The sequence below is a fragment of the Papilio polytes genome, unplaced genomic scaffold (genome assembly GCF_000836215.1).
Source record: "Papilio polytes unplaced genomic scaffold, Ppol_1.0 DF821845.1, whole genome shotgun sequence".
In the NCBI taxonomy this organism is placed as follows: domain Eukaryota; kingdom Metazoa; phylum Arthropoda; class Insecta; order Lepidoptera; family Papilionidae; genus Papilio; species Papilio polytes.
Window position 1 is genome coordinate 3,882,516 of NW_013527359.1, and position 26,374 is coordinate 3,908,889.

Below are 26,374 nucleotides of genomic sequence, written 5' to 3' on the forward strand. Positions count from 1 at the left end.
GTGGGATCCAGCTCCACTATGGTAGTCTGCATAAGTTCGTGCATCGTTGTAGATGTAGGCTAGAATATATGCTGGAATGGATGCTCGACAGCGAAGGTGTTGATGTGTATACCGTGTACATATCGGCTAAGAACTTCATATGTACACACGTGTGAAGTCAACCAACCCGCATTGGGCCGGCGATGTTGACTAATGCATAAAACATATAGTAGTCACCTCTAGCTTAGAACAAATATCGTGCATGGAGACGTTTAGTGAGCTGATGGCATTGATAAATATGATGCTTAACGCAATTTGGTTATTCGTGAAAAAAGGTATCTAACAGTAAATGCCTCTGAGCGTCGGTGGCTCAGGGGTTGATACTTGGCTTCGTAATCCACAGGTCTTAGGTTTGAATCTCGCCATGTACCAATGTGATTTTCTGTTATTTAAATTTTATATGTACGAGTACATAATTTACCCGACGTTCTTACGGTGAACGAAAACATCGTGATGAAACCTGCACATATCGGCGAAGAAATCCAAGATATGTGTAAAGCCAACCAACCTGCACTGGGCCAGCGTGGTTGACTAAGGCATAGTCACCATATCTTAGGGTAGGCACCGAACCTTTCAATGGGGACGTATAGTGAGCTTGGTTGTAAGCAATAAGTGGTTATTAATACACAAAAAAGAGCGTACATATTTACGGTACATTACTGTAAAACGTACGAGTATGATTTGGGCATTTAAAGTAACATTAGTATCGATTTATTTCAATGAAAAGATAAAAACCTGTAACCAAACCTTTGTTCATGAAGGAAGCAGAAAACGGTGCAACGTCAGATTCAAACGACAGTACTTTGCCTCTAAAGAATAATGCAGGACGAACATTCAGAGATGGCGTTCGTAAAATTGATCTGATCCTGGTTGTGAAAGATGAGGAAAACATCATAAGTGACATCATGAAAAATAATTTTCTCACCAACATTGTTAAAACTGGATTTGAAATTGAATTTGAAAATGGTGTAGTAAGTAACTGTTTTCTTATTAATCTTCCAAAGCTCTCATTCATTGGCGATGTCCTTTTACTCATACATATCTGCGATTGTTACTTATGTCTCTGCTTATTTTAGTTGCCAATACACAGGAATCTAGTATTTTTTAAAATACATTGCCCGAGTGATGTTCTCAATAATTTGGGAAAAGCTTTTGGAGTAAAATGCGTTCAGAGTGCTCGATTCGAACACATAATGTCACACAAAGAACGCGAGTGGTTAAATTTAATAAGGTACATATAGTAGTAGTAAACGTAGTAAATAGTTTTTATAACTTCTATATGAACCTGATACAATATATAGACCTAAGGCTACTTCCAACAACACAGAAATTGTATATGTATGAATGTCGAAATTTCTCGTAGAAAGGAGTACACACAACCATTACAATACTCGAGCTTGGAGAGAAGCCTCGTAGTTTATATGGCATTGCTGAACGTTCCATTTGGAGACAGACAAAACTACATAGGGCTGGAAAGGTAAAAGCCGCTTTATAAAATGTACCTATACAAATTAAACACAGGTCACGACAAATTTTTATCAATACAATGTTTATAGGCTAATGAAACGCAATATTGTGGTAGATGCATACGCGTTGCATGACGGACCGTACTACATTCCACAAGACGCTTCTAGAATTAATGCTCGTCAGGTAATGTCAAACTCGCTTACTTACGACCACCAAACCAAAAAAACACATTCACTTACTTGTGTTTTTCTTACAAACTGAATTATAATGGATAGTTGTGTCACTATCATTAATTTTTTATCTATATATAGTTTGTCTAAATAAGATAGATTAGTTTGATAAATGACGCATATGAAGTATCGAATTCAATTTGTGTGAAGGCAAATGCCATACTTAATAGAAAGCTATCGTAGTTACGAAACAAACACACATAGTGAACAATTTGGAATTATCGCTATTCGGTTTAAATAATTATCAAACTCAACTAGAATTATTATTTTCTTATTCACTAATTTAGAGGACAATTCTAGTATGGATTATAGTGTAGAGAATTTAGCGATGACAGAAACGTAAATACACACTACTTAGCTATGTAGGATGTGAGTAATTACAGTAACAATATTTTTTAATAATCATTTTTTTTAATAAAAACCCCTACAGTTATAACATGTTTTATGCTAAAGTTTTTCACTCTATTAAACTTAGGGAGTATTTATATAAATAATTTGGTAAGAACCGTCATATAGGAAAGGGACAAAAACTACAAGCTGACAACGTCAACGAAGCAAGGTTGCCATGGTAACGGTATTTGTTATCTAATGTCATAAGCCTTCGTTGTCATTTGTGGATTTGAATTTTGACATTTGCAATGGAAAATATCACAAATGTAAACAATAGAATAAATAAAAGTAAATAATAATAAAAGTTTTTGTAATTCCATGCGGATGTAGCCTCACCGGAACATCTACTAGTAATATAATCCATAAGGATTATGTTACTATATGTAATTACTGTATGTGTGTTTAAATAATTTAGATTAGTTTGAAAATACTTTTCAAATTTAGTAGGGATGGGTTGTGTAAAATCAGTCATGAATCTTATCGATTTTCGATTTTTATTCTTATAGAAGTTGGAATCGATAGATTTATAGTTATAGCTTATGAATTTTACAAAAAGTACTGTTTTCTCAAATTAATAATTACCATAACAAATAATGAGTGTAAATAGTTTTTTATTACTACTACAGCCGTACGTATTCTCGAATTAGATTTCGTTATTATTTCTGTCATCGCTAAATTCTCTACACTATAATCAATACTAGAATTGTCCTATTAATTAGTTAATAAGAAAATAATAATTTTAGTTGAGTTCGATAATTATTTAAACCGAATACCGATAGTTCAAAATTGTTCGCTATGCGTGTTTGTTTCGTCACTACGATACCTGTCTATTAAGTATGGCATTTGCTTTCATACAAATTTAATTCGATACTTCATACGCGTCATTTATCAAACTAATCTATCTTATTCAGACAAACTATACAATTATTGGCTTTGTTATTATTACCAACCCGCACTTGGCTAGCGTTGTGCACTATGGCTTAGTTACTTCTACCTTAGTGTAGACTCCTAGCCTCACAGTGAGGACGTATATAGCGAGATGATGATACTAAAGTAGGTAAATCAGACATACAGGGATATGTTTACATATGCAGCCCCAGGATCTAATCACATGGTGTAGGGCATGACATTACTAATACAATTAAAAGAGTTCATGAAATTTTGACAAAAGACTTGGTTTTTTATTAGTTTCTTTTCTTCTTTGCTTAATGAGCAAAAGTACCTTGCACTTATGGTTCATTGAAGAGTTTTTATTTTTTCAGATCCTGTTTTATAATTGGGCCGGTACGACAAATATGTTTACCAGACAGCCATTAACCCTGGTGCATGAATACTTTGGACTGAAGGTAAGTTGTAACACAAATAATTATCATATTAGAAAATGAGTTTTGAAGTAATGATGAATTCCTAATACCTACTTTCTCTTGCCTACCCTTTTTGGATAAGGTGAATTGAGGCCTACTCAAACCGCTCCTTGACCCCGCCTCACTACACCTACAATAAAGATTGTACTGTATTACTTATATATATGTAACTAATCCTTTTTTAGACGGTTAAACAACTGTTTTTTCTGTTGTAAGCTAGTTTTCAAGAAAGCATTTTTACCGCGAAAATGCAACAAGCATTAAGGACACTATAAAATCTACAAACATCGTTAACTCCGAGATACAATTCTTGGATCATTAAATGCTAGTAAAGTCTTTTATCTCATTGCGATTGTCTGTTATTTTTATTATTTGCTGTCGTCGATTTAATCGTGGAGCGATGTATTGTATTTATATTTCTAACCTTTGTTCAGGTTGCCCTGTACTTCGCTTATTACGGACTTTACAATATTTTTCTAGCAATTGTATCCATAGTGGCTCTTTTAACATTCTTCTTAGCTATATATTTTAATGACGCCTACATGGATTTGAGGTAAGTTTTTATTTATATTTATTTGTTAATAAATATATATGTATGTATGTATGTAAAGCACTGTTCTTCGAATTAAAAATAGATTTAACATAATGATCATTGGCTTCTACTGTGTTTATTTTGTACATTTAAAAACTTAGACAAAATGAGAAACTCTTCATTTTTTTAAGTTTGTTCAATAAGTTTGAGATAACAAGTAAAAATTGATAATTTTAGCATATTAATATCCTCGATTGCAGATGCTTAGCCTACCCTTGATCGAAGAAGGAGAAGACGCACATAAAGATGATATTTCTACTTCCTATGCGTCTGCTCTTCGTTAAATTCACTTTCTTTTAAGTTGAGTTGAAACGCGAAACTCGTTCAACTTCATGCCTGTTGTCTGTGAGGTCGTGTTATTGCACCGTTCGAGCCGGCCCTACAGTGCAAAGATGTTAAAGCACATTCTATCACTGTTTAATGTTTTTATAAATTACTAACTAGAAAAATGACCCATGTAACTCACTGACAACGTAGCTTATAATAGTGAAAGATTTTTTAAATCGTCTCAGCAGTTTTTGAGTTATTGTAATACATACAAAATACAAATCTTTCCTCTTTATAATAATAGTATAGATTTTTCCAATCTATGTGTATATCTAAAATGAAGGATTTCCATTTCTTTCAGGGCACCGATTTGTGAAAATATGCGTACTCTAGGGATTGTCGTTGTTTGCTTTGAACCTCCAACTTTCATATGTTATTTATACTATATATCTAGCTTTTGTAAATGGTATACAATGGATATTTTATTCAATAATAAGTATACACCGTACTTTGCAACATTCCTCCTTCTCTGGGGTGCGTGTGCCTATTCATAATTTTTAGATCTAAATAAAATTTTCATACTTTAAAAATTAAGTTACAACCAATCTCGCTTTTGCCTGCCAAGTTGCCCGCGTTGAATTTTATAAACATAGACTATGTGTTATTATAGGTCATGTTATGCACAAATGGCAAAGTTCAGCGAGATCCGTTAAGCCATTACGGAAATACGTAGAAACAAACATCCGTCCGGATGTTTGTTTATATGGATGGACGTCTGTTTAGTCTTTCGTAATTGTAATAATATTAAATTATTTTTTCATTTTCAGGTATGTTTTTCTCAGCTTACTGGTTTGGAAATGAAAAATATTTGAACTGGATATGGGAAGCGCATAATAAAGACTACAATAGTAAACAAATAAGGTACCAACCAATATATAAACATAAGTGTTATATAAAAATATTGATTTAAAAAAACAAAACCGACTTCTAAACAAAATACACGAAAGACAGAATATAAAAAAGCAATACACTAAAAAATAACGAAATAATTCTGTGAATTATTAAACCTTCCTTATTGTAGCTGTTAAGTCTATATTGTACTATTTGATGTCGTTGTCAGTAGAGGTATACAGTGATATTTATACGTAGCCTTTCTATATTTTTGACCGACTTCTCAAAAGAAAGAGGTACTCAATTCGTCTGTGTGTTTTTATGTGTGTTACGGCATAACTCCGCCGCTAGTTGACCGATTTTGATAAATCTTTTTTTTATCCTAAAGGTAGTGCTTGTAGGTGGGTTCCATTTTTTTTTTTGATCTTTGGAGTCAAAGACTACGACGTAGTTAAATAGTTTAGCTCAAAATCGCGCGACGAAATTTAGGGTCATTTTTAATTTCTTTGCTTACGTAGCCTAAACTATAAGACTTACATAAAAATGATGTATCGAAGAATTGTAGCCCTTTAAATTTTCTAACTAAAAGTCTACGATAGCATACATCTATCTATTAAGGTTGACGCACAATAACCACTTTTTTCATTAAAATATCGCTCGAAAAGATCATTCTTAAAGTAGTCTAAAAAGCAAAATTTACAATAACAATTTACAAAACTTAAATAACTTTAAAACTATAGAGAATTGGGTAACATACTTTGCGCTTAAACGATGGCTATTGAGGTCCTCTACCTCCACAAAACCGTTGATATGGATTAACAACAATCTATTGATTCTATAGTATTCTATACAGGGTGATTTTTAACGGCCATCTGTTATTAGTTGATATTATAGCTATATGCACGATTGCTTAGCTAATTAATTTATATTACATTTTCATTTTCAGACCAGACTTCGAGGTTTTAGAAAAAACACAAAAATCAAATAAAACGGGCATTGTTGTTGTCAAACATCGTGATTCTAAATTTATAATCTCATTATGTTATATTGGTATCGTAAGTATGTTATTTAGTTCAACATTTTTTACCACTATATCCAAAATGTCAAGTGTTTGGGACTGCTATAAGTACCTAAGAATTATAATAACACTTGCATTTATGTAAAATGTGAAAGAATTAAAAATAAACTATATTTCTTAAACTACAAATTATAATTATAAAGTATTTTGATTTATAACATCGCAATATGTTTTTGACCGACTTCCCAAAAGGTGAACGTCTTTTTTTTCTCGTTTGTATTATATTTTATTCAAGTGTATTTATTATGTTGCAATGTGTTTTTGAGCTGATTAAATGTTTATTATTATTATTAGTATTCCACATATATCTTTATTTCTTATTCTCTATATAATACATTTTACAAGATTTGTATAAAAATAAAAAATAAAACATTTTCATTATTATTATTACACTTTTTTTTGAAAATATTGTATTTTTAAAATTAAGGTACCTGAAGATTTTTCATTTTGTCTCAAACCTATACATAAAGCGCCGACTAAATTTCAAATTTCAAGTTTGTAGCACCATCACATGTAGCACCAGGAAGTGCATTAAAATTGTGATTGAACATGTAATTGCGTAAAAAACTGAAGTTTTCAACTTGCTATAATTTGTAATTTACTAGGTATAATATAATTAAAAGAAATTTTGGTAATATAATGTTTTCTGGTTATTCAAGCGATGTGTAAAATTTCTTTATCTTTATCTTTATTCACAACGAAGTTACAAGGGTGTCAAAAGTGCCCCGAAGCGATTTGACAAAATAGTGTTCGGCCGTGCTCGCCTTGGCGGGTGCACTGTCGCGCACCCAGACATATTATGCATTTTTGGAAAGCTAAGAAAATGTTCAATTTTTAAAAAAAATCTGCAGGCCAAGATCCATATCGATTTTTTTTGTTCTTAAGGCATTTAAGTGTATAGGAATCTCGAAAAATATTGGAGTAATTGATGGTTCTTTAACTCGCATTATTTAAATTGGACAGATCACTGATGTTTTCATAATTTAAGATTTTAAATGTTTTTTTTTACGAATTTGAAGAAAAGATCAAGTTAAATTATTTATAAGTGGAATTTTTGACTTTTTTTAAACTTCTGTATAGGGGTCAAAATTATCACAAATGATGCCCTCTATTACCTCGTAACAGGAATACGTCTAATTACCACTAACCTTGTATAAAAAAATCATTAAAGATATACAACATTCAGCAATAATGTTTTTTTTTTTCAACAGATTTTATTGGATGTATTAGTTTTTGCTGTCTTTACACATCGAAAAACGATGTTTAAATTGATACCAGACAAAATTGCTTTGGTAACCATTTATCTCACGATTGGTTTCGTCATAGCTCTCTACATCGTTGATCTCGTAAGTTTATATAATAATTATTATTTAATAAAAAAATATTTAAACCCGGTAGTGTGTGCTTAATAGTAGAATAAAATTGTCCTTTACAGTATTTAAATTGGACATTAGTCCAAGGATAATTCTGCTGACATTATTTATTTATCTTATAGATTACATTCAATGTAATAAATACATTATACTAGATTTCGCCCGCGACTCCGTACGTGGGTAATCTATATTTATACTTATACTTATCTACCTATCTATATCTATACTATTATAATAAAGCGTAAACACACGCTCCTTTGTTGCCTAAGATGTCAGCAATTACCACACAAAGGACGTGCGTAAGGTGAATGTAATTCTGCGTTTTCTTAAAAACAAATAACTAATGAATATTCCGGTGGCCGCTTGCTCGTTTGTCACCTTATAATATAAAAAAGTGTTCTTCCTATTAGACCAACTTTTAATTTTTTCTTCTTTCAAGTTCTTCTTTTGACTTCTTGATAACACACGACGTTTGCTCGTTTTTCTTTTGGTTTATACGTCCATTTCAGGTTTCTCCTTTTCATCTTTCCTTTCTTTATTTTATAATAAACAAATATTTGCAATAAAAGAATGTCGTGTCGTATGAAATATCCCAACATTTTATCCCTTAGGTTAAAACATCACTGACACATCAGTGTAACAAGTTTATAATTATCTTTTTATTTCACAGATTCATAGAAAGGTTGCCACTTATATTGTTCGATTGGAAAATCATAAAACATACGTATCGTATAGCCGGTCCCTTGCAAAACACATCTATGTAATGTGTTTCTCTCTGCCTATGATAATAATTGGATACTATGGATTTCAGACGGTAAACATGTTTTTGATTGATTTAAATATAATTTAGTAATTCCAGGGGCTTATGATCTCCTGTAAAATCATAGGAATCATTTGATGCATGATCTAATTAGATTCTTACTCACTTGTATGAATCGCGCTCAAGAACCACCTAGTTACAAAAATTATATAGGCTGTCCGGAAATACATCATCGTTATCACGTCCGCTGCAAGATTCTTGTAGATGTACATTGTGTGGATAGACGAATCACCTCAAAATAAGTTCATGTTTAGAAATAATACGTGAAAAATTGAATACAATGTCATCTAGGTATAATCTGCAGTAAAAAAATCAGCAAGTAAGTTGTATACTACTTTTAGCTGATGACGCCCAAGGTTAGGCAGAGGTCACGAAGTGGCCATACTGCGACCTGTTTAACTTAAAACATCCGGTAATATACGAGTATGTTACCGGACTTTGTGCTCTAGAACAAGGGACGCCCAATGCAATAGGTACTTTTAAATTTCATAGGCAGTTTTTGAATTTCTACTGTGGCGCGGTTACAAACAAAATTTGCAGCATCTATTGGACAATACGTGTGGGATGAGGTCGTGCAGCAACATTCTTACCATTTCATTTACAATTGTCCTGCTTCTAAGATTTGGCATATTAAGAAAATTATCACTTTACTCAAGGTATGTTAATAAATGTCAATATTTTTTTCATTTGATATGAGAATTACATCTAAAAATCAATAAAACTCATGCTGCATTACTTTTCAGTGTGACTGATTATAATCAACGTGAAATAGTAGAAAACGTTCCATGCTGGGAGAGAGAATTCGTTTTACCTCGATTTAATGAAAATGTTTTAGCAAGCAAAATGGCAACTCTTGGTAAATTAACAGTGTAACAATAATACCTTAGTAATATAATAATTACAATATACTTTTGTAGTTTCCAGTGTCAATTCTTATTGTCATTTGCTTCTCCTTACCACGATTTTCTCCTCCTAATAATAATAAAACGAAGTTATTTTTCTGCCAGCAAGTTCCATAGTCATTTTTTTTGTTTGTAAGGCATTGCAGAAATTTTAAATTTAGATGGTTATTTTGCTTTGATAATCAATAGTTTAATATATTTAGATAATCACTTTTTAATAGTTTTTATAAATGAGAAGGAACTATGAAGACGTAATTGATAATTTTGACGAAGCGTTTATAACTCGTTTTCAAAAAATAAAAAAAATCATGATAACTTCAAAACTAGTTACCTTCTGCATGAGGCATATGGATTGCAATTATCACAAATAATCACTGATAACTTTGTATATCGTATCATCGTTCACATGTAAACATTTTGATTGTATTTCAGTAACGCAGTTCACCTTGATAATCGCCTTTGGTTTTTCATGTCCACCCGCAATATTAATTGTATTGCTGTTCAACATCTACCACATCAGGTTGGTAATATTTCAATCTATTTACATATTACTTAAGTCACTGGCTTTAGAAGTAAGGTATATCCATTTGTCAGTATAAAGGCATGAAGTATGATGAACATCAGGATCTACTGCTACAAGGTCACTAACTGACTGTGGTAAAAGTCCGTAAAGTTATTTGATATTTGTTTGTTTCGAGAAGAATAACTAACAAACATAGTAAATGCCGATAAAAAACAAAAACATACAGAGTTGTAAATTTTATGTCTATTCGGGCACAACTCTACGTTTGTTCAGGACTCAGGATAATCTCTAAAATGAGGACAATACCTATTTAATTTAAAGTGCTCTGCAAATCTTATCTTTATTGATAACATAGTTAACATGTTTACTCAACTGAAACAATTATAAACAAATCTTCTGCATAAACATATTCAAAAATACAAACTAAACCTTGGTAAGAATAAACGCAGTCTCGGAAAGTGGCACCTCGGACCGGATGGACATCACTTTAAAACCCCAGCACTGGATAGTTATAAAATATTTAACAACGATCATGTATACCTACTACCACGGTGGCCGCTTAAACTTTTGTCACCTTATACTGTAAAAAAACTTGCTGCTCGATTTGCGAACTATACTACACATATATTATGTTAATTACTCGTCCATTTAATTTACTGTTTCAGGCGCGACGCAACATTATTTACACTTCACTATCAAAGACCATTGCTTTTGAGAAACAAAGCCTTTAACGTATGGACTGAAATTTTGAAACTAATGGTTTATTTAGCCATCATTGTAAACGTGAGTATTCTTCTGCCACTTATAGTTTTATTTTTGGTTTGGGTTGACGAAAAATCTATTTGTAACGGTAACATTTACAAGAACATTAAAATTGACTAAAGGTGAGTTACATTAACTATAAACCTTAACCAGTGCCTTCCCGGTGGTTACTACGACGGTGGTCTACGGATGCTCAAATGTTCGCTGCACCAGTTTTACGCTGGTCAAAACTACGTCTTTTTAACGCTAATCATAACCGCTTAACATTGTTTAGTTATATCTAGCGTTACCATTTGTGCCAATTCGGTAGTGTCAATTGTCACAAGTTCTTATCTTCAAATGTACAAGTAAGGTAAAGAAGTAATGGAAAAGAAAAATCATCCTATACGCAATCCAGAAGAGGAAAGCCTTTTGTCTTCGGATTGATGGACTTCCAAGATGGATTGAATGTTTGGACAAATTTTAAATATCTAAGGCCGTAGCTAATGCGAACGTTTGTCCCCCTTCCTTTATTTAAAAAAAATATTCTCCATAAAGGGACAATAGATAGCGGAAAATAAATAACACGCGTTTATATTTGTATTATTTTTATAGCTTCATTGTTAGTGGAACATACATACTTGAGCAGTATAAGTAACTAATTTACATTTATATTCTTCTTTTTCTTCTTCTTTTAATGAATAGTGGACCCCATCGTTATGTCCATGATTTCGCCAACGTCAAGGTTGAAGATAATTGAAAGTATAAACAACATGATTAAAATTTTGAATAGCAGTTAACTAGATAGACTGAATCCAGTGTGATTGTCAAATGACCGGTAGCTGATGATATCAATCGAGGCACTGAAATAGGACAACACAAATGATACTATACTACACACTAACTAGGAAATGTATATATTTTTGTTACAGTTTAATATTATTAGTAGTTAAAAATGTAAACAAAACCTTCAACAGAGGGCTGTAAACCGAGGTTAGCAAGAATGGAATGTTAATTAATGGGTCTGGGAGTTTGGGTAGGAGGAATATCATATACTAAAGTGAACTTTAAGTTTCGGACAATTAAAAAATATGTGTTCTAAGGATCCCTCATCCAAACCGCACTCACACAATGAATGGTCATAAACACGTATTTTGGCAAGTAATACTGGGGTGGAGACGAAGCCCAGACGTAGGCGAATTACTACAGAAGTTGTACCTTTATTGTTGTCTCCATGATCAAGATATCAGGGTTTGGAAGGAATATGAGGTTGAATAGATCCATAAAATTAACCCTTATAGTGTGTGTAAATAATTTAGATTAGTTTGACAATTCATTTCAAATTTAGTAGGGATGGATTGTGAAAAATCAGTCCTGAATCTTATCGATTTTCGATTTTTATTCTTATAGAAGTTTGAATCGATAGATTTATAGTTATAACTTATGAATTTAAAAAAAACACTGTTTTCTCAAATTAATAACGACCATAACAAATAATGAGAGTAAATAAATGTTTATTACTACTACAGCCGTACGTAATCGAATTGGATTTCGCTATTATTTCTGTCATCGCTAAATTCTTTACACCATAATCAATACTAGAATTGTCGTATAAATTAGTTAATAAGAAAATAATAATTTTAGTTGAGTTCGATAATTATTTAAACCGAATATCGATAGTACAAAATTGTACAAAATTGTACGCCACACGTGTTTGTTTGGTCACTACGATACCTGTCTATTACTCGTAAGTATGGCATTTGCCTTTATACAAATTGAATTCGATACTTCATATGCGTCATTTATCAAAGTAATCTATCTTATTTATACACACTATAGTTTGGCTAGATCTTTGTCAAGCGTTATTTATAATTAAATTAAAAATTATAACGATAAGTCACTCTTGACTCTTTAGCGACATTCAGATTATAATGTTGCCATTGTAAAAAACAAAAACATAGACCTTTGGGAGAATATGTTTTTGCAATTGTCACCCTATTAACTATAACGGTAACTGGTCATATGATGCAACTCTCCTAAGTCATACGAGATTCGCAAATCACTTATCACTCAGCGATAATTTCATGGTTATATTTCGAAAATCGCAGCGAATTCGTAGTAAGTGATTTTTATTTCCCAGAATTTCTTGTTATGAAAACAGTTAACAGTAAACATGTATGACAAGTTTTCAAGTTTATGCGAGTACTTACCAATCAGTAATATTCCATGGTATTAACAGTTTTGATTGCGGTATATATGATTCGAGTTCGAAATTTAAAAGATTACAATCTGTTTCATTGCGAGACATCTATGACCAAAGTAGAAAAGTAAGAAATGTGAATTATTAGAAAAAAAACTTTTTATATTAATTCTATAATCGTATATTAGAGCCAAGACCCTTTCGGTGTCTAAATGCGTCTTAAAATTATGATAGCTTACTAATGTCCTCTGGTAATAAAAGTGTTACAAGATCCTTTTCCTACTGTAGCTGTTATATTGTATTTTCTTTGCACATATGAGGTTTACTTTATTTTCCGACAGATCGAACCACAATAGCAGCGACTCCCTCACCGGGCCAGATATCTATATTTTGAGTTTTGGCTATAATACAATTTTCAGGTTGTATCACTAGTATGCTCCACAGACTTTATCGAAACATATTTACGTGTGCGCAGAATGCCGCCATTTCATTCGCTTGATGAATTTCTTAAGAGCTTTTATGTCCGCGTTCTACTAGTACCGGTAAGTTAATCTAATACTTTTATCTAGTTACAGTGGTTAAGATATCTAATAATACTCTAAACAAGAACAATCTGGTCGATGTTTGTATTCGGTGATAAACAAACTTTTTTATCTTTGTCACCGCGTGAAATGATGATATTTAATGATCGCATTACTTAAATCTAATACTCTTCCCTTTCTCGACTTGTAGGTATTAGAAAAGGGCTAAAAGGAGAGGGAAATGATTAGATTAGCTAAAATATGAACTTGGGTGACACATAAACATTGTTGAAACAAGATTCTTACTAGAGCAGCATGTTAATGTTTCTCAGGGGACCTCTACATTGAAGGGATAGTCAATGACAGTGCTAGCAAGTGCATAAAAAAACAATCTGTGTCTTAGCTAGTTCGCATCTATAGTGTGTCTAAATAAGATAGATTAGTTTGATAAATGACGCACATGAAGTATCGAATTCAAATTGTATGAAGTTAAATGCTGTACTTAATAGACAGGTATCGTAGTGATGAAACAAACACACATAGCGAATAAATATGAACTATCGATATTTGGTTTAAATAATTATCGAACTCGACTAAAATTATTATTTTCTTATCAACTAATTTAGAGGACAATTCTGGTATTGAGTATAGTATAGAGAAGAGCGATGACAATAGTAGTAGCGAAATCCAATTCGATTACGTACAGCTGCAGTAGTATTAAATATTTATTAACTCTCATTATTTGTAATGGATCTGCAGGTCATTATTAATTTGAGAAAACACTGTTTTTTTTAATTCATATGTTATAACTATGAATCTATCGATTCAAACTTCTATGAGAGTTGAATTCGAGAATCGAACAGTTTCACACCTGATTTAACACAGCCCATCCCTACTAAATTGTCAAACTAATCTATCTTATTTAAAGGAAATATAGTCCCACTTATAATTATTTTGTTAATAATGAAATACTTTTTGCGTATTAACCTTTTTTTCATCTTCCAGGGTGCACCACTTTCGTATACGCCTGGTAATTTTTTACTTTCTTATTAACATAACAAAAATTTATTAAATTGTCCTCTCCAATACTTCTCTTCGTGAAAACTCCTTGGGGATCCTGACACAAGAAAATGTGAAGTAGAAAAATAAGAAATGAACGCTAGTGATCCCAACGACACTCAATGTGTCCCATAATTACTAAATCTATGGCTTTATTAAACATTTTTTGACAACAACTGAAATTATGAATGATGTAAATTGTAAATATGAATGATATAAATTCATCGAACTATACAGATTACATAATTTATAGAACAATTACTAGCAATAATAGTAAACGCCGTTTCTTTGACTTCTCCATACAACTGTAACAGCTTTCATTACACCGTTCATAGACGTTGCAAAAGAGAGGGAGTGGGACAGCAACCTACCACCTCTCCCTCCCCCCTTAGAGAATCAAAAATGTAAAATAGATAAATACAGTTGCAAATATTTAAATTCAAATTACATCGAAAGACCTTGGCGTTGCCCGAGAATTTAAGTAATCATGACAACCTTGCTTTGTTGCTGCTACTGACTTGTAATTTTTTTTTGTCTTTTCTTGCAAAGCATGTTTTAATATACTCATCCTCTAAGTTTGATAGCGTGATAATCATTCATATGAATATTATAAATGCGAAAGTTATGATAGATGTTTGTTAGCGTTTGTAGCCTAAACGGCTGAACGGATCTCCATGACATTTTGCACAGGTTTAGAGTATAGTCTGAAAAAAAAACATATAGGCTACTTTTTATCCCGGGGATAGTTACGGTTCCCGTGGGATTCATTAATTTAGTTTTTAAATGTTTACTCGATCATTCTGCAACGATTTAACATTTCTTATTGAAATTTGGAACAAATATAAAACAAAGTCTGGAGTACATATGGGATAAGGTTCATCCCCGAGAAATGTCCGGTTCCCGAGGGATACGTAGCTTTTTGTTATTTTTATAGTTCGTATGTTTTCTAATACCACGCGGACGATGTCGCCGGCAACAGCTAGTATTATATATAGCAAAAATAAAAAAGAATCATTCAAAATTATGCTGTGATTGCTGACATCCTACGTCACGAAGTAGTGGCTGTTTACGCTTTATTATACGAGTATTAGTATAGATAATATATAGATGAGCATTGCCTCTGTAATAAATCAAAACACTAAGAGCTCCTCCCTATATCCAGCCTAGATAATCATCTGGCAACGCCGAAGTTTGATAAATCTCAGGTTTTATTGGTAAATCGCGTAGTTCGATCCTTTAGTTTGACATATGATATAGTACCCAAAGTGTCTGGACGCAGCCGCAATTGGGTTTATGCATTGCACGTAAACTTTAGTCTTTTGTGTATTTTTAGGATATCTTCATATAGCTTCAGCTTCTGCAACTTATACAACGCAGGATTTAACTGCCGACGAATTAAAAACTTGTCAATACATGTATATATTTACTTTTGAGGTTAGTGTATTTGATTATGTCGTATCAAATATTATAATATTATTAATATTAAGTAAATAACAGATAGTCATTTCTGCAAATGTACAAAATACGAGTACAGTCATGTCTTGTACTATTTTATAATCTGTACTAGTTGTGCAAATTTTGTAAATACCACAAAACACCGTATTACTTCATACCAATCGGTAACAAATATTGTATTTGCAATAAGTTTGAAACAAACAAATATTACTAGTGGTCCCCCATTAGATTCTTCGAAATTCGATCATTGAACTCTTAATTTAATTTTTTTATTTAATCGTTATAAGTAGGCACTTCTCCACTTTAACTGTATCAAATTCATCCGTTTTTGTAATTGCTTAAAAAAATGTAACAAAATTCGAGCATTACGTATACTTAAATATTCGAGATTTGTGAAAGCATTATTTTCGATCTTTAGTAAGATTCAATTCGTGTCGTCGACGTGTCGTGGGCGATATCCGCGTTCGAAATGTGTTTCAAAATGCACAAGAGACATTACATTACAATAATATATTAGCAGCATAATTTATAAAATCCAATTTTGTTTGTCTGCGTAACCAAAATAGTTGTTATTAAAAAAATGTTTTATTTAACAGATTGTCATGGCTGCAATATACCTTATAGTGCAATATATATTTTCAAACAACGCTGACGAAAAGGAAATACCTAAAAAACGAAATCAAGAAAATGATGATAACTAACTTAAGATATACCTTGAGTGCAGAAATATACCTTTCTTCTAAAAATTATTATTGTTAAAATTGTTATACAGTAAAGACGTAAACATTAATTGTTTCTCCTTTTTTATTTTTTGGTCGACTTCCCAAAAGAAGGAGGTACTCAATTCGTCGGCATGTTTTATATGAAATTATGTGCCTATTTGATATTCGCCATTTAGGAATTTCACTAAGACATGGGACAAAGTAATTCGTATCCAATGCGACAATCGCTGATATAATGATGAATGATAAACTCAGGAATACCTTCTTGAAATTCTCCGAGACTGTGCTGCGCAGCGCAGCGAAGGCCAACGGTACCATAGCTTAATAAATAAATATGTATATTTATAACAAGTTTTTTTTTTATATTATAAGGTGGCAAACAAGCAAGCGGCCACCTTAATCCGCCAAAATGGCGAAGCGACCACTACCCATAAATCAACGCGTGCATCTATCTTTTCCCAGCTATCTTTCAAAGTCCCGTCCAAATCGGTCCACACGTTCTACAGATAGCGGTCCAGTCGCCATTTTGACAGCGCGAAATTTAATAAAGAGTAGCCTATAATATGGCCGCCGATGTCCGCTACCCTTTAGTAAAAGTCCGGTCGAACGAAATCGGTCTAGACGGAGATTAACCAGAACAAACGCGGCTTGCGGACAGACAGACGGCTAAAACTTTTTTAATGCGATTTTCGTTATTAGCAACGCAAATACCGAAATTTAGAATGTTTATTTGGATATTACAAACAGACACTCCAATTTTATTATAGATATTATTTTTATTATATTTATAGATTTCAACGAGATCCTCTCAGCCGTTTGGGCTACGGAGTCTGACAAGCATCCGTCCATCTAAACTTACACCGTTATAATATTAGCTAAATTTGTATTTTCATATGTTAGTAAATTAATGTTAATGGTAATCTATCTATCTATATCTTCTATACATATCACATCGGCTCAAAATATATCTAATATATTTACTTTTGATCGTACTAAAGATCGTAGAAATTACTAAATTACTTTAATTAACAATTACCTTTCCCTCTTGTCAGTCTGGTCAGTAAATATTAAAGTAAAACAAAAACAAACATTTAATATTCAGGTTTTTACTGTATAACAATCTTAACAATAATTTTTAGAAGACATATTTCTGCACTCAATATCTTTAGTTAGTTATCATAATTTTCTTGGTTTTGTTTTTTAGGTATTTCCTTTTCGTCAGCGTTGTTTGAAAATATATATTGAACTATTAGGTATATTGCTGCCATGACAATCTGTAAAATAAAACATTTTTTAATTAAATCAATTTTTGCTACGCAGGCAAACAAATTTGGATTTTATATTATGCTACATTATGCTGCTATCATATTATTGTAATATAATGTTTCTGCTGCTTTAAAAAAAAATTAGCATATTTAGAAACCGGTTACCGACTTTTGCTATTGAATCTTACTGAAGATCGAAAATAATGCTTTCACAAATCTCGAACATTTAGGTATACGCAAAGTAAACGTTGTGTTACATTTTTTATAAAAATTATGCGAACGGATGAATTTGATACAGTTAAAGCGGAGAAGTCCTTACTTAGAGGTATTTAATAAAAAATAAAAAAATATTTAATTATGAATTCAATGATCGAATTTCGAGCAATGCAATGGGGGACCACTGGTAATATTGGTTTGTTTCAAACTTATTGCAAATACAATATTTGTTACCGATTGGTATGAAGTAATACGGTGTTTTCTGGTATTTACAAAATTTGCACAACTAGTACAGTTTTTAAATAGTACAAGACATGACTGTACACGTATTTTGTACATTTGCAGAAATGACTATCGGTTATTTACTTAATATTAATTAATATGTATTATACAGGGTAATTCTTAACGGACGGATCAACGGTTTTGTGGAGGTCGAGAAGCCCAATAGCTATCGTTTAAGCGTAAAGTATGTTACCGGATTTTCTTTAGTTTTAAAGTTATTTAATTTTTTGCTCAAAACTGTAAAAAATCAGATTTTTTATTAAAATTTGCCCGGACGTCTATAATACTTTGCTTATTATAGACGTACAACGTGGTCTTTTTTTCTTTAAAAAGCCTAATAATTGGGCTTTCGTATCGTTATCCCTTTTTTTGAAGTAGCTTATACGAGAACAAAATAAAAAAAAAATTCTTAAAACAAAATCTCTTTCTTTAACTTTGAGTACGAAAAAGACGATTTAATACGAAATCTAAATTATTAGGATTGTTAAAGAAAAAAAAGGACCACTGTAAATACATAACTTTGGACGTACGGGCAAATTTTAGTCGGAAATCAGATTTTCCGATTTTTATACAAAAAATTAAATTTAAGAATCTCTTTGTATAATACGACATAATCAAATACACTAACCTCAAAAGTAAATATGTACATATATTGACAAGTCTTTAATTCGTCGGCAGATAAATCCTTTGCTGAATGTGATGCAGAAGATTTAGCTACATAAATGTATGCTGAAAATACAAAAAAAACTTAAAGTTTACATGCGATGCACATGTTAATCTAAAAGCCTGAACTACTATGATATTTACCGATAAAACCTGAGATTTGTCTAAGCCACGCTAGGAGTTATTTTTTTTTAACGCAAAGGGAATGCTTATCTTTACAACTTCGTGGCGTGGGATGTCAGCAATCACAGCATATTTTAAACAATTATTTCTTTAATAAAAAGCCCTACACTAACGAAACGCTTTGGGCTATATACTTTTGAGCTATTAAACTTAGGAGTAAATAAATAGGAAAAAGGGAAAAGGACCATAAACTATAAGCTGCAAACATCAAGGAAGCAAGATTGCCATGGTACGGTAATTGGTATTCAATGTCAAAGTCTTTCGTTGTTATTTGTGCATTTCAAAGTTTGGATTCGCAATTGAGAATTTGACAAATATAAACAATAAAATAAGGTTTTTATAATTTCATGCCGATAAAGCCACACGGGGACAGCTAGTGGTATAAAAAACCGTACACACTTCTTCGTTATGTAGGATGCGATGTCAGCAATCCCAGCATGATTATGAATGATCCTTTTTTATTTTTGCTATATTTATTATCACGCTATTAAATTTAAAGGGTAAGTATATTAAAAACATGATGGACAAAAAAGGCACAGAAACTAAAAGCCAATAGCAGCAATGAAGAAAAGTTATTTAGATTCTCAGACAAATGGCAAGGGTCTTCGATGGCCTTTGAATTTAGAAAGCGTTACATTTTGACCAACAAGGAAGCGGCAGATCCACGGGTGAATGTCGCCAACTCGATAATTTCGGAATAAATTAGTATATGTTTTTTTTTTGTTTACAAAATGAGAAAATTTAGAAAGATGAGAAATTTTGCTTACTGGTAATTCTAAAAACTAGTGCTCCCCCCTGTCCCAATACAGACCATTTATCAAAAAACGGTGTCAAAAAAATCAAAAAAATTTTCGGTGACGTCCCTGAACGTTGTAATGAAAGCTATTACGGTTTGTATAAAGGAGTCAAAGATGTCTTTTTGAACGTTAGAACAAGTTGTTACTTGCTCTATGTTAATTGTTCTAGAAATATTGTAATCTGTATATTTCGATGAATTAAGACATGAAAAGGTACAATGATTTGCATAGGGCGGGAGTGGCGAATCTATATATCATCATCACCAGCTCACTATATATCCCCACTGAGGGGCTCAGAGCCCACCCTATGTTAGAACGTCTGGTTAATTAGGTACTAAAAAATTCGAAATTCGAAAACCGAAAATCCCATTGGTACATGACGAGATTCGAACCCAGGATCTGTTGATTATAAGTCTAGTGTTTAAACCCATAGGCTAATTACTTTTGTTTGTTTTTTTTTTAATTCCATTGATGCGGACGGAGTCGCCGGCGAAAGCTGGTGTTAAATAAAGTCATAGATTTAGTGATTATTGGGAACATGACTTATTGTTGGGATCGCCCAAGTTCGCTTCTTCTTTTATATTCTACAGAATTTTTTTGTATCAGGATCCCTTAGTAGATCCCAAGAGAAGTGTCGGTTAGGCCGAGTTTATTAATTTTATTGCAAAATCTAAACTAATATTGTAAACAAGAAAAAAAGGTGTTTTGTACCAATCCTCAGCTCTTTTGAATTTATTGTTACCGCTATTAATTAGTCGAATTTACTATAGTTTGTCTAACTAAGATAGATTAGTTTGAATTCAATTTGCATGAAGGCAAATGCCATACTTAATAGACAGGTATCGTAGTGACGAAAAAACTATCGATGACAGAAATAATAGCCAAATCCCATTGATAACGTACGGCTGTAGTAGTAATAAACATTTATTTACTCTCAGTATTTGTTATGGTCTTTACTAATTTGAGAAAACAGTGTTTTTTTTTATTCATAACTATGAATCTATCGATTTTAACTTCCACAAGAACAAAAATCGAAAATCGTGAAGAGTCATGTCTGATTTTACAAAACCATCCCTACTGAATTTGAAATGAATTGTCAAACTAATAAAGAAATAAATAAGATATTATTTAGACAAACTATAGAAGTTATTGTTCATGTTATTAAGAAAAATAAAAAATTACCACGCACTTGACATTGCACCTGGAAGTCAAAAAAGAAAAAAAGGATTAACATATAATAGAATTAAATAATAATAAGTAATAATAAATGCGAACAATCTTTGCCACGAATTGTATTTTAAGGCATTGTTGGAGGATTTACAATGGCTATTATCAAGTTTCACTATAACAGTGGTAGAGCCCGCTTGAACATGTTCGCACTAATGGGACAGCTCATTCGGTGAAATACCACGATCACGCAGAAGAAAGGCGTGAAGTGGAAGTAATTCCGCATTTTGTCTGATGAGTGTGCGTTCCGGATGTCCAATTTTAATACCTTTCAACCTTTATAAGGAAATGATGGAAAGGGAAAGTGGATTTGATAGCGGAGGAGACTCATAGATAGGGGATATATCATTTTTATGTGTGTCTCTTCCTCCGTCAACTAAGAGTAGGCTAAGCATCTGCAATTGCGGATGTCTATGGGCAGCGGTTGCTTTGCATTTTTCAAGTGTATGTGGCTTCTAGCTCGTTTGCCACCGAATAATATTAAAAAAAAATAAACCAATCAATCTCTAATTTAGAGGTACCTTAAAAACCATTATGAAGGAGCCTGATGTATAAAGGTCTTAACCAAGATCATATTTTAGATTTAGATTTCGAGAGACCATTAAACAAAGATACACCTCTCTTAAGAAAATAGCTGTGGTAAAAACGACCGTTTTCTAATAGATATAAGTTCGGGAAAGAGAAGAGGATTAGATTTATGTAATGTGATCATTAAATACCATCATTTCAGAGGTCGCGTCAGAAAAAAAGGTTTGTTTATCTCTGAACACATCCGCCAGATCCTTTCTTGTTTAGAGTATTTATATATTTCTTAACTAATATAAATGTTATAAATAAACTATTAAATTAACTTACCTTTCCCATAACAAGGTGGTAAAAAAAGGTCTTAAAATATTGATCAAGTGAATCAATGGGCGGCATTCTGCGCTCACGTAAATATGATTCGATAGTATCTGTGGAGCATACTAGTGACACAACCTGAAATTTTTTTAATAGAATTAATATTAAAAGTTGAGCATCGGTGGCTCAGGGGAGCGTCGGAGGCTCAGGAGTTTGAGCACATGACTTGTAACCCACAGGTCCTAGGTTTGAATCTCGCTATGTATCAATGTGATTTTAAATTTTTCGAATTTTATATGTGCATAATTTACCTAACGTTCTTGTGGTCAATTAAACATCACAATGAAACCTTTAGATATCGGCGAAGAAATTCAAACATATGTGTGAAGTTAACCAACTCGCACTCGGCCAGCGTGTTTACCTATAGCCTTTTTTTGAAAGAGGGGAATGCCTTACACATACTTCATGCCTCGGTGCAGGCACGAAAGTTATGTGGGACTCTCCCCGTAATAAGGCATACCCACTAAACTCCTTTGTTCCCTCTTGGTCATTGTGTGGGGCGCCACGGCATCGCTTTCGCTTGCCACTGCGACGCCCCACTGACCGCCCCGGGAATAGGAACTCGGTGCGGCCCAATAAATTGGGACGCTGCACCCTAAGGCGCCCTTCTGACGGCACCGTGCAATGCAGGTTCCGGAACCCCGCCTCGCCCGCTGGTGCCGCCGGTTACCTATGGCCTAGTCAACCTAACTTAGGGTAGATTACGAGCCCCTTCGGTGGGGACGTATAGTACTAACTATACGTTCAATAACGTACTAAATATACGTTCAATAACTGTGAACACACTTTTTATCACCATCATCTAGTGATCAATTACTTCTCGCTTCTCTCCACAAGTGGCAGAAGTAGTATACTCACGTTTACAATAATGGCTAAATAAACCATAAGTTTTAAAATTTCCGTCCATACATTAAAGGCTCTGTTTGTTAAAAGCAATGGTCTGCGATAGTGAAGTGTAAATAATGTTGCGTCACGTCTGAAACAGTAATTTTAATGTAATAACTTAAAATTTAATTTGTTAGTTGGCACATCGGACAGATAAAAACACTTTTTTATAGTATAAGGTGACAAAAGTTCAAGCGGCCACCATGGTGGTGGTCGTGGTATTGCACTAGACGATCCGGCTAATTCGTGCGAAAATGTTAAAACTCGGACTACCACTGTTATGGCAGAGCCCGCTACGCTTGCTCTCGATATGCCTAACTATAACTTAAGTGATATGTAAATAAATTAAAATATTACCGACCTGATGTGGTAGATGTTGAACAGCAATACAATAAATATAGCGGGTGGACATGAAAAGCCAAAGGCGATTATCAAGGTGAACTGCGTTACTGAAATACAGTCAAAATGTTTATATGTACGCCATCTAAATACCATAATATACATTTATATGTTACTGGAAATGTGTGGTAACTAGCCATTTTATACTTTTCATAGTTATAACACATGTACACATTTCCTAGGAATTGTATAAAATTACAATATCGTAGTAGGCAATGAATCTAACGTTTTCTGAGAAGCAGAAAACAACAATTGGCGCTCGACACTACAAAAGTATATTGTAATTATTATATTACTAAGGTATTATTGTTCCACGGTTAATTTACCAAGAGTTGCCATTTTGTTTGCTAAAATGTTTTCATTCAATCGAGGTAAAACTATTTCTCTCTCCCAGCATGGAACGTTTTGGACTATTTCTCGTTGATTATAATCAGTCACACTAAAAAGTAATGCAGCATGAGTTTTACTAATTTTTAGATGTAATTCTCATAACAAGAAAAATATTCACATTTATTAACATACCTTGAGTAAAGTGACAATTTTCTCAATATGCCAAATCTTAGAAGTAGAATAATTGTAAATGCAATGGAAAGATTGTTGCTGCACGATGTCATCGCGCACGTATCATCAAACAGATATTCATATTTGTATTTGTAACCTCGCCACAGTAGAAATTCAAAAACTGCCTATGAAATTCAAAAGTACCTATTGCATTGGGCGTACCTTGGACTAGTGCAAGTAGCGCAAGACATAAATACAACATTGATTAAAATTAAAGGGCGCTTTAAGCTAATACTCTACGAAATACTCGAGGTAGCGGTGATTATGAAATGGAGCACAACGTTTTGACATATTTGAACGCCTTATGGCATACGACTCTATTGCATTCGACTATGTGGTAAGCACCTGCACTTTTTTATACGATAACGTGGCAAACGGGCGAGCGAACATCTGAATTCGCCGAGAAAGCGAAGCGACCGATGACCATAGACAACTGCAATTGCTGATGCGTTGCCTACCGTTAATCGATGGAGGAGGAGAGGCGTATAAAGGGAATATTTCCTATTCCTATGAGTCTCCAACATCGTCAAATCTATTTTCCCTTCCCAGCTTTTCCTTATTAGAAAACGGTGGTGAGGGAAAGGAACTAAAATTAGACCTCCATTTATGTCGAAACGCGGAATTGCTACCACTTCATTCCTGTCTTATGTGTACTGGCCTATCTTCCATTTATAAATCGCATATGTGGCATTCGCCTGTGTGTCGCCTAAGGGGCCATTCACTTATTTATAATTCTACCAAAGAACTACATATATCTCGAAATTTTGAAGGGCTATGTTCCTGGTATGACGCGATTATTTTTTTATTATCTCCAACATATGCGTGCCAACAATAGAGGATAAAAGTTATTGTGCTAATGATCTAGATTCGGAAACTTCTTTACATAGTTTGTTACTCCGATATATTGGTTTCCGGTAAAGGCGTGTACAATGAATTATCACAGATTTCTTGGTTGAGAATACGACGATTTTAATACAATTTAAAGTTCTGGACCACCGCCAACCGCCTAAAATCTTAGAGATCGCTCACTAATTCGACACTTAGTGGGAGTACGTCGAATTACCGATAACCTGTATACATATTTACCATTTGAAATGCATAGTATCCAAGTACTATCATAGGCAGAGAGAAACACATTACATAAATGTGTTTTGCAAGGGACCGGCTGTACGACATGTAGGATTTATGATTTTCCAATCGAACAATATAACTCGCCACCTTTCTATGAATCTGTAAAATGAAAAAGATAATTTTAAACACGCCAAAGAGAAACAGATTTAATATAAGGTACTTACAAAAATTCACTTTTCTCATTAAATCTACTAATTAGAGATAACATATACAGGCATTTCATACGACACAGCGAATTTTTAACCGCAATTATTATTTTGTACATATTATGTTTTAAATGGACCCCACTTGGAAGCATTACCTTTCGGACAAAAAAGAATTATCAAATCGGTCCACCAGGGCCGGTGAAATGCGGTAATACACAAAAAAATATGCAGCTGAATTGATAACCCCCTTGTTTCGAGAAGTCTGTTAAAAAGGAGTAAACGTCGTGTCGTATCAAAAAAGAATTGCTTAAACAAGAGAAAGTTGTAAGTTGCTCAAATAGGAATTTTATTTGACGCAAGCATTGCATTCACTTCACACATGTGTTTTGTATGGTCGTATTGTTACACCAGGCGATCCAGCGAATTCGTGTCAATGTTAAAGCTAGCTCTACAACTACTAAAATTTCTGTAAAGTTCTGTAATGTCATCGTTAAATTAGAAAAAAAATGATGTATTCATATGTTATAAATTCAATATCATATGATTTAACCATTAGCAACAATCTAGTGACCTTCAAAAGAGATATCTACAATTGACAGTGGGGTCAAATAGCAAAAATACCTGTTTTTCCCATTCAGCCAATATTGGGCCAAATCCTCTTCCTTTACCTTTCTTAAATTAAAATTGAACGGGATCTAGAAATAGCGCTCCTGTCCCCTACTTAAACTGTTAGCCTGTCTAGTGTCATTTGTTGGCATTTGTCTGGCCGAAGGATCTAGTCATTTGGTAATAGATATCGTTGGTTGTTTCTATCACTATTAGATAATAATAATTATATAGAACTTACGAGATCAATGACATAGAGAGCTATGATGAGTTCAATCGTGACAACAATGGTCACCGACATAATTCGGTCTGGCATAATTTGTAACAACGTTTTTCGATGTGTAAAAACAGCAAAAACTAATACATCCAATAAAATCTGTTGAAAGGATAAAAACTTTCTTATTACCCAACTGATAATTTTTTTTTGGATTTTTTTTAAATCTTTATTAGTTGGGGAAAGGTTTCCTCGCATTAATATA

At 33.1% G+C, this 26,374-nt stretch overlaps 2 protein-coding genes and 1 long non-coding RNA gene across 14 annotated transcripts in view; 1 reads left to right on the forward strand and 2 right to left on the reverse strand.

Moving 5' to 3' along the window:
• LOC106107910 (anoctamin-9-like) overlaps positions 1–26,374 on the reverse strand; it is a 49,743-nt gene that overhangs the window by 15,762 nt on the left and 7,607 nt on the right. For 2 of the 7 annotated variants that reach the window (XM_013288932.1, XM_013288928.1), the window contains exons 11-20: positions 26,137–26,271; positions 25,099–25,242; positions 23,974–24,137; positions 23,778–23,890; positions 23,414–23,501; positions 23,026–23,143; positions 22,123–22,245; positions 21,223–21,241; positions 19,026–19,126; positions 17,721–17,908 (exon numbers count right to left, since the gene is read on the reverse strand). In XM_013288932.1, coding sequence (XP_013144386.1) covers positions 17,804–17,908; positions 19,026–19,126; positions 21,223–21,241; positions 22,123–22,245; positions 23,026–23,143; positions 23,414–23,501; positions 23,778–23,890; positions 23,974–24,137; positions 25,099–25,242; positions 26,137–26,271 — 1,110 coding nt within the window. In that variant the 3' untranslated portion in view covers positions 17,721–17,803. Of the gene's footprint in view, positions 1–17,720; positions 17,909–19,025; positions 19,127–21,222; positions 21,242–22,122; positions 22,246–23,025; positions 23,144–23,413; positions 23,502–23,777; positions 23,891–23,973; positions 24,138–25,098; positions 25,243–26,136; positions 26,272–26,374 lie in introns of those variants that run through there. The other 5 variants (XM_013288931.1, XM_013288933.1, XM_013288934.1 and 2 more) reach the window with 5 other exon arrangements.
• On the forward strand, positions 762–16,707 carry LOC106107912 (anoctamin-9-like). Of its 6 annotated transcripts, XM_013288936.1 has the most exons (20): positions 763–1,010; positions 1,116–1,270; positions 1,403–1,516; positions 1,596–1,689; positions 3,389–3,472; positions 3,925–4,043; positions 4,711–4,883; positions 5,177–5,270; positions 6,187–6,295; positions 7,530–7,664; positions 8,362–8,373; positions 8,503–8,505; positions 9,004–9,167; positions 9,255–9,367; positions 9,846–9,933; positions 10,602–10,719; positions 13,297–13,419; positions 14,404–14,428; positions 15,791–15,891; positions 16,509–16,707. In XM_013288936.1, exons 1-20 carry the CDS (start codon positions 795–797, stop codon positions 16,611–16,613), a joined length of 2,145 nt encoding a protein of 714 aa, XP_013144390.1. In that variant the 5' UTR covers positions 763–794; the 3' UTR covers positions 16,614–16,707. The 6 variants fall into 6 exon arrangements, 5 of the variants coding, with proteins under 5 accessions (XP_013144393.1, XP_013144391.1, XP_013144394.1 ...); XM_013288935.1 differs by having other exon boundaries at positions 8,362–8,505; XR_001225888.1 differs by lacking the exon at positions 16,509–16,707 and having other exon boundaries at positions 762–1,010; positions 8,362–8,505; positions 13,353–13,419; positions 15,791–15,858.
• Positions 11,269–12,042, reverse strand: LOC106107918. The gene is made up of 2 exons (XR_001225890.1): positions 11,896–12,042; positions 11,269–11,540 (listed from the first exon to the last, which is right to left on the reverse strand). It is a non-coding gene; the product is annotated as an uncharacterized LOC106107918 (long non-coding RNA).

Bases quoted from the DNA above. Each gene is read 5' to 3' on its own strand.
- LOC106107912 (XM_013288935.1), top strand. From the start codon at position 795: ATGAAGGAAGCAGAAAACGGTGCAACGTCAGATTCAAACGACAGTACT. The intron at 10,720-13,296 runs GTGAGTATTCTT...TACAATTTTCAG, and splicing joins ATTTAGCCATCATTGTAAAC to GTTGTATCACTAGTATGCTC. The intron at 13,420-14,403 runs GTAAGTTAATCT...TTCATCTTCCAG, and splicing joins TCCGCGTTCTACTAGTACCG to GGTGCACCACTTTCGTATAC.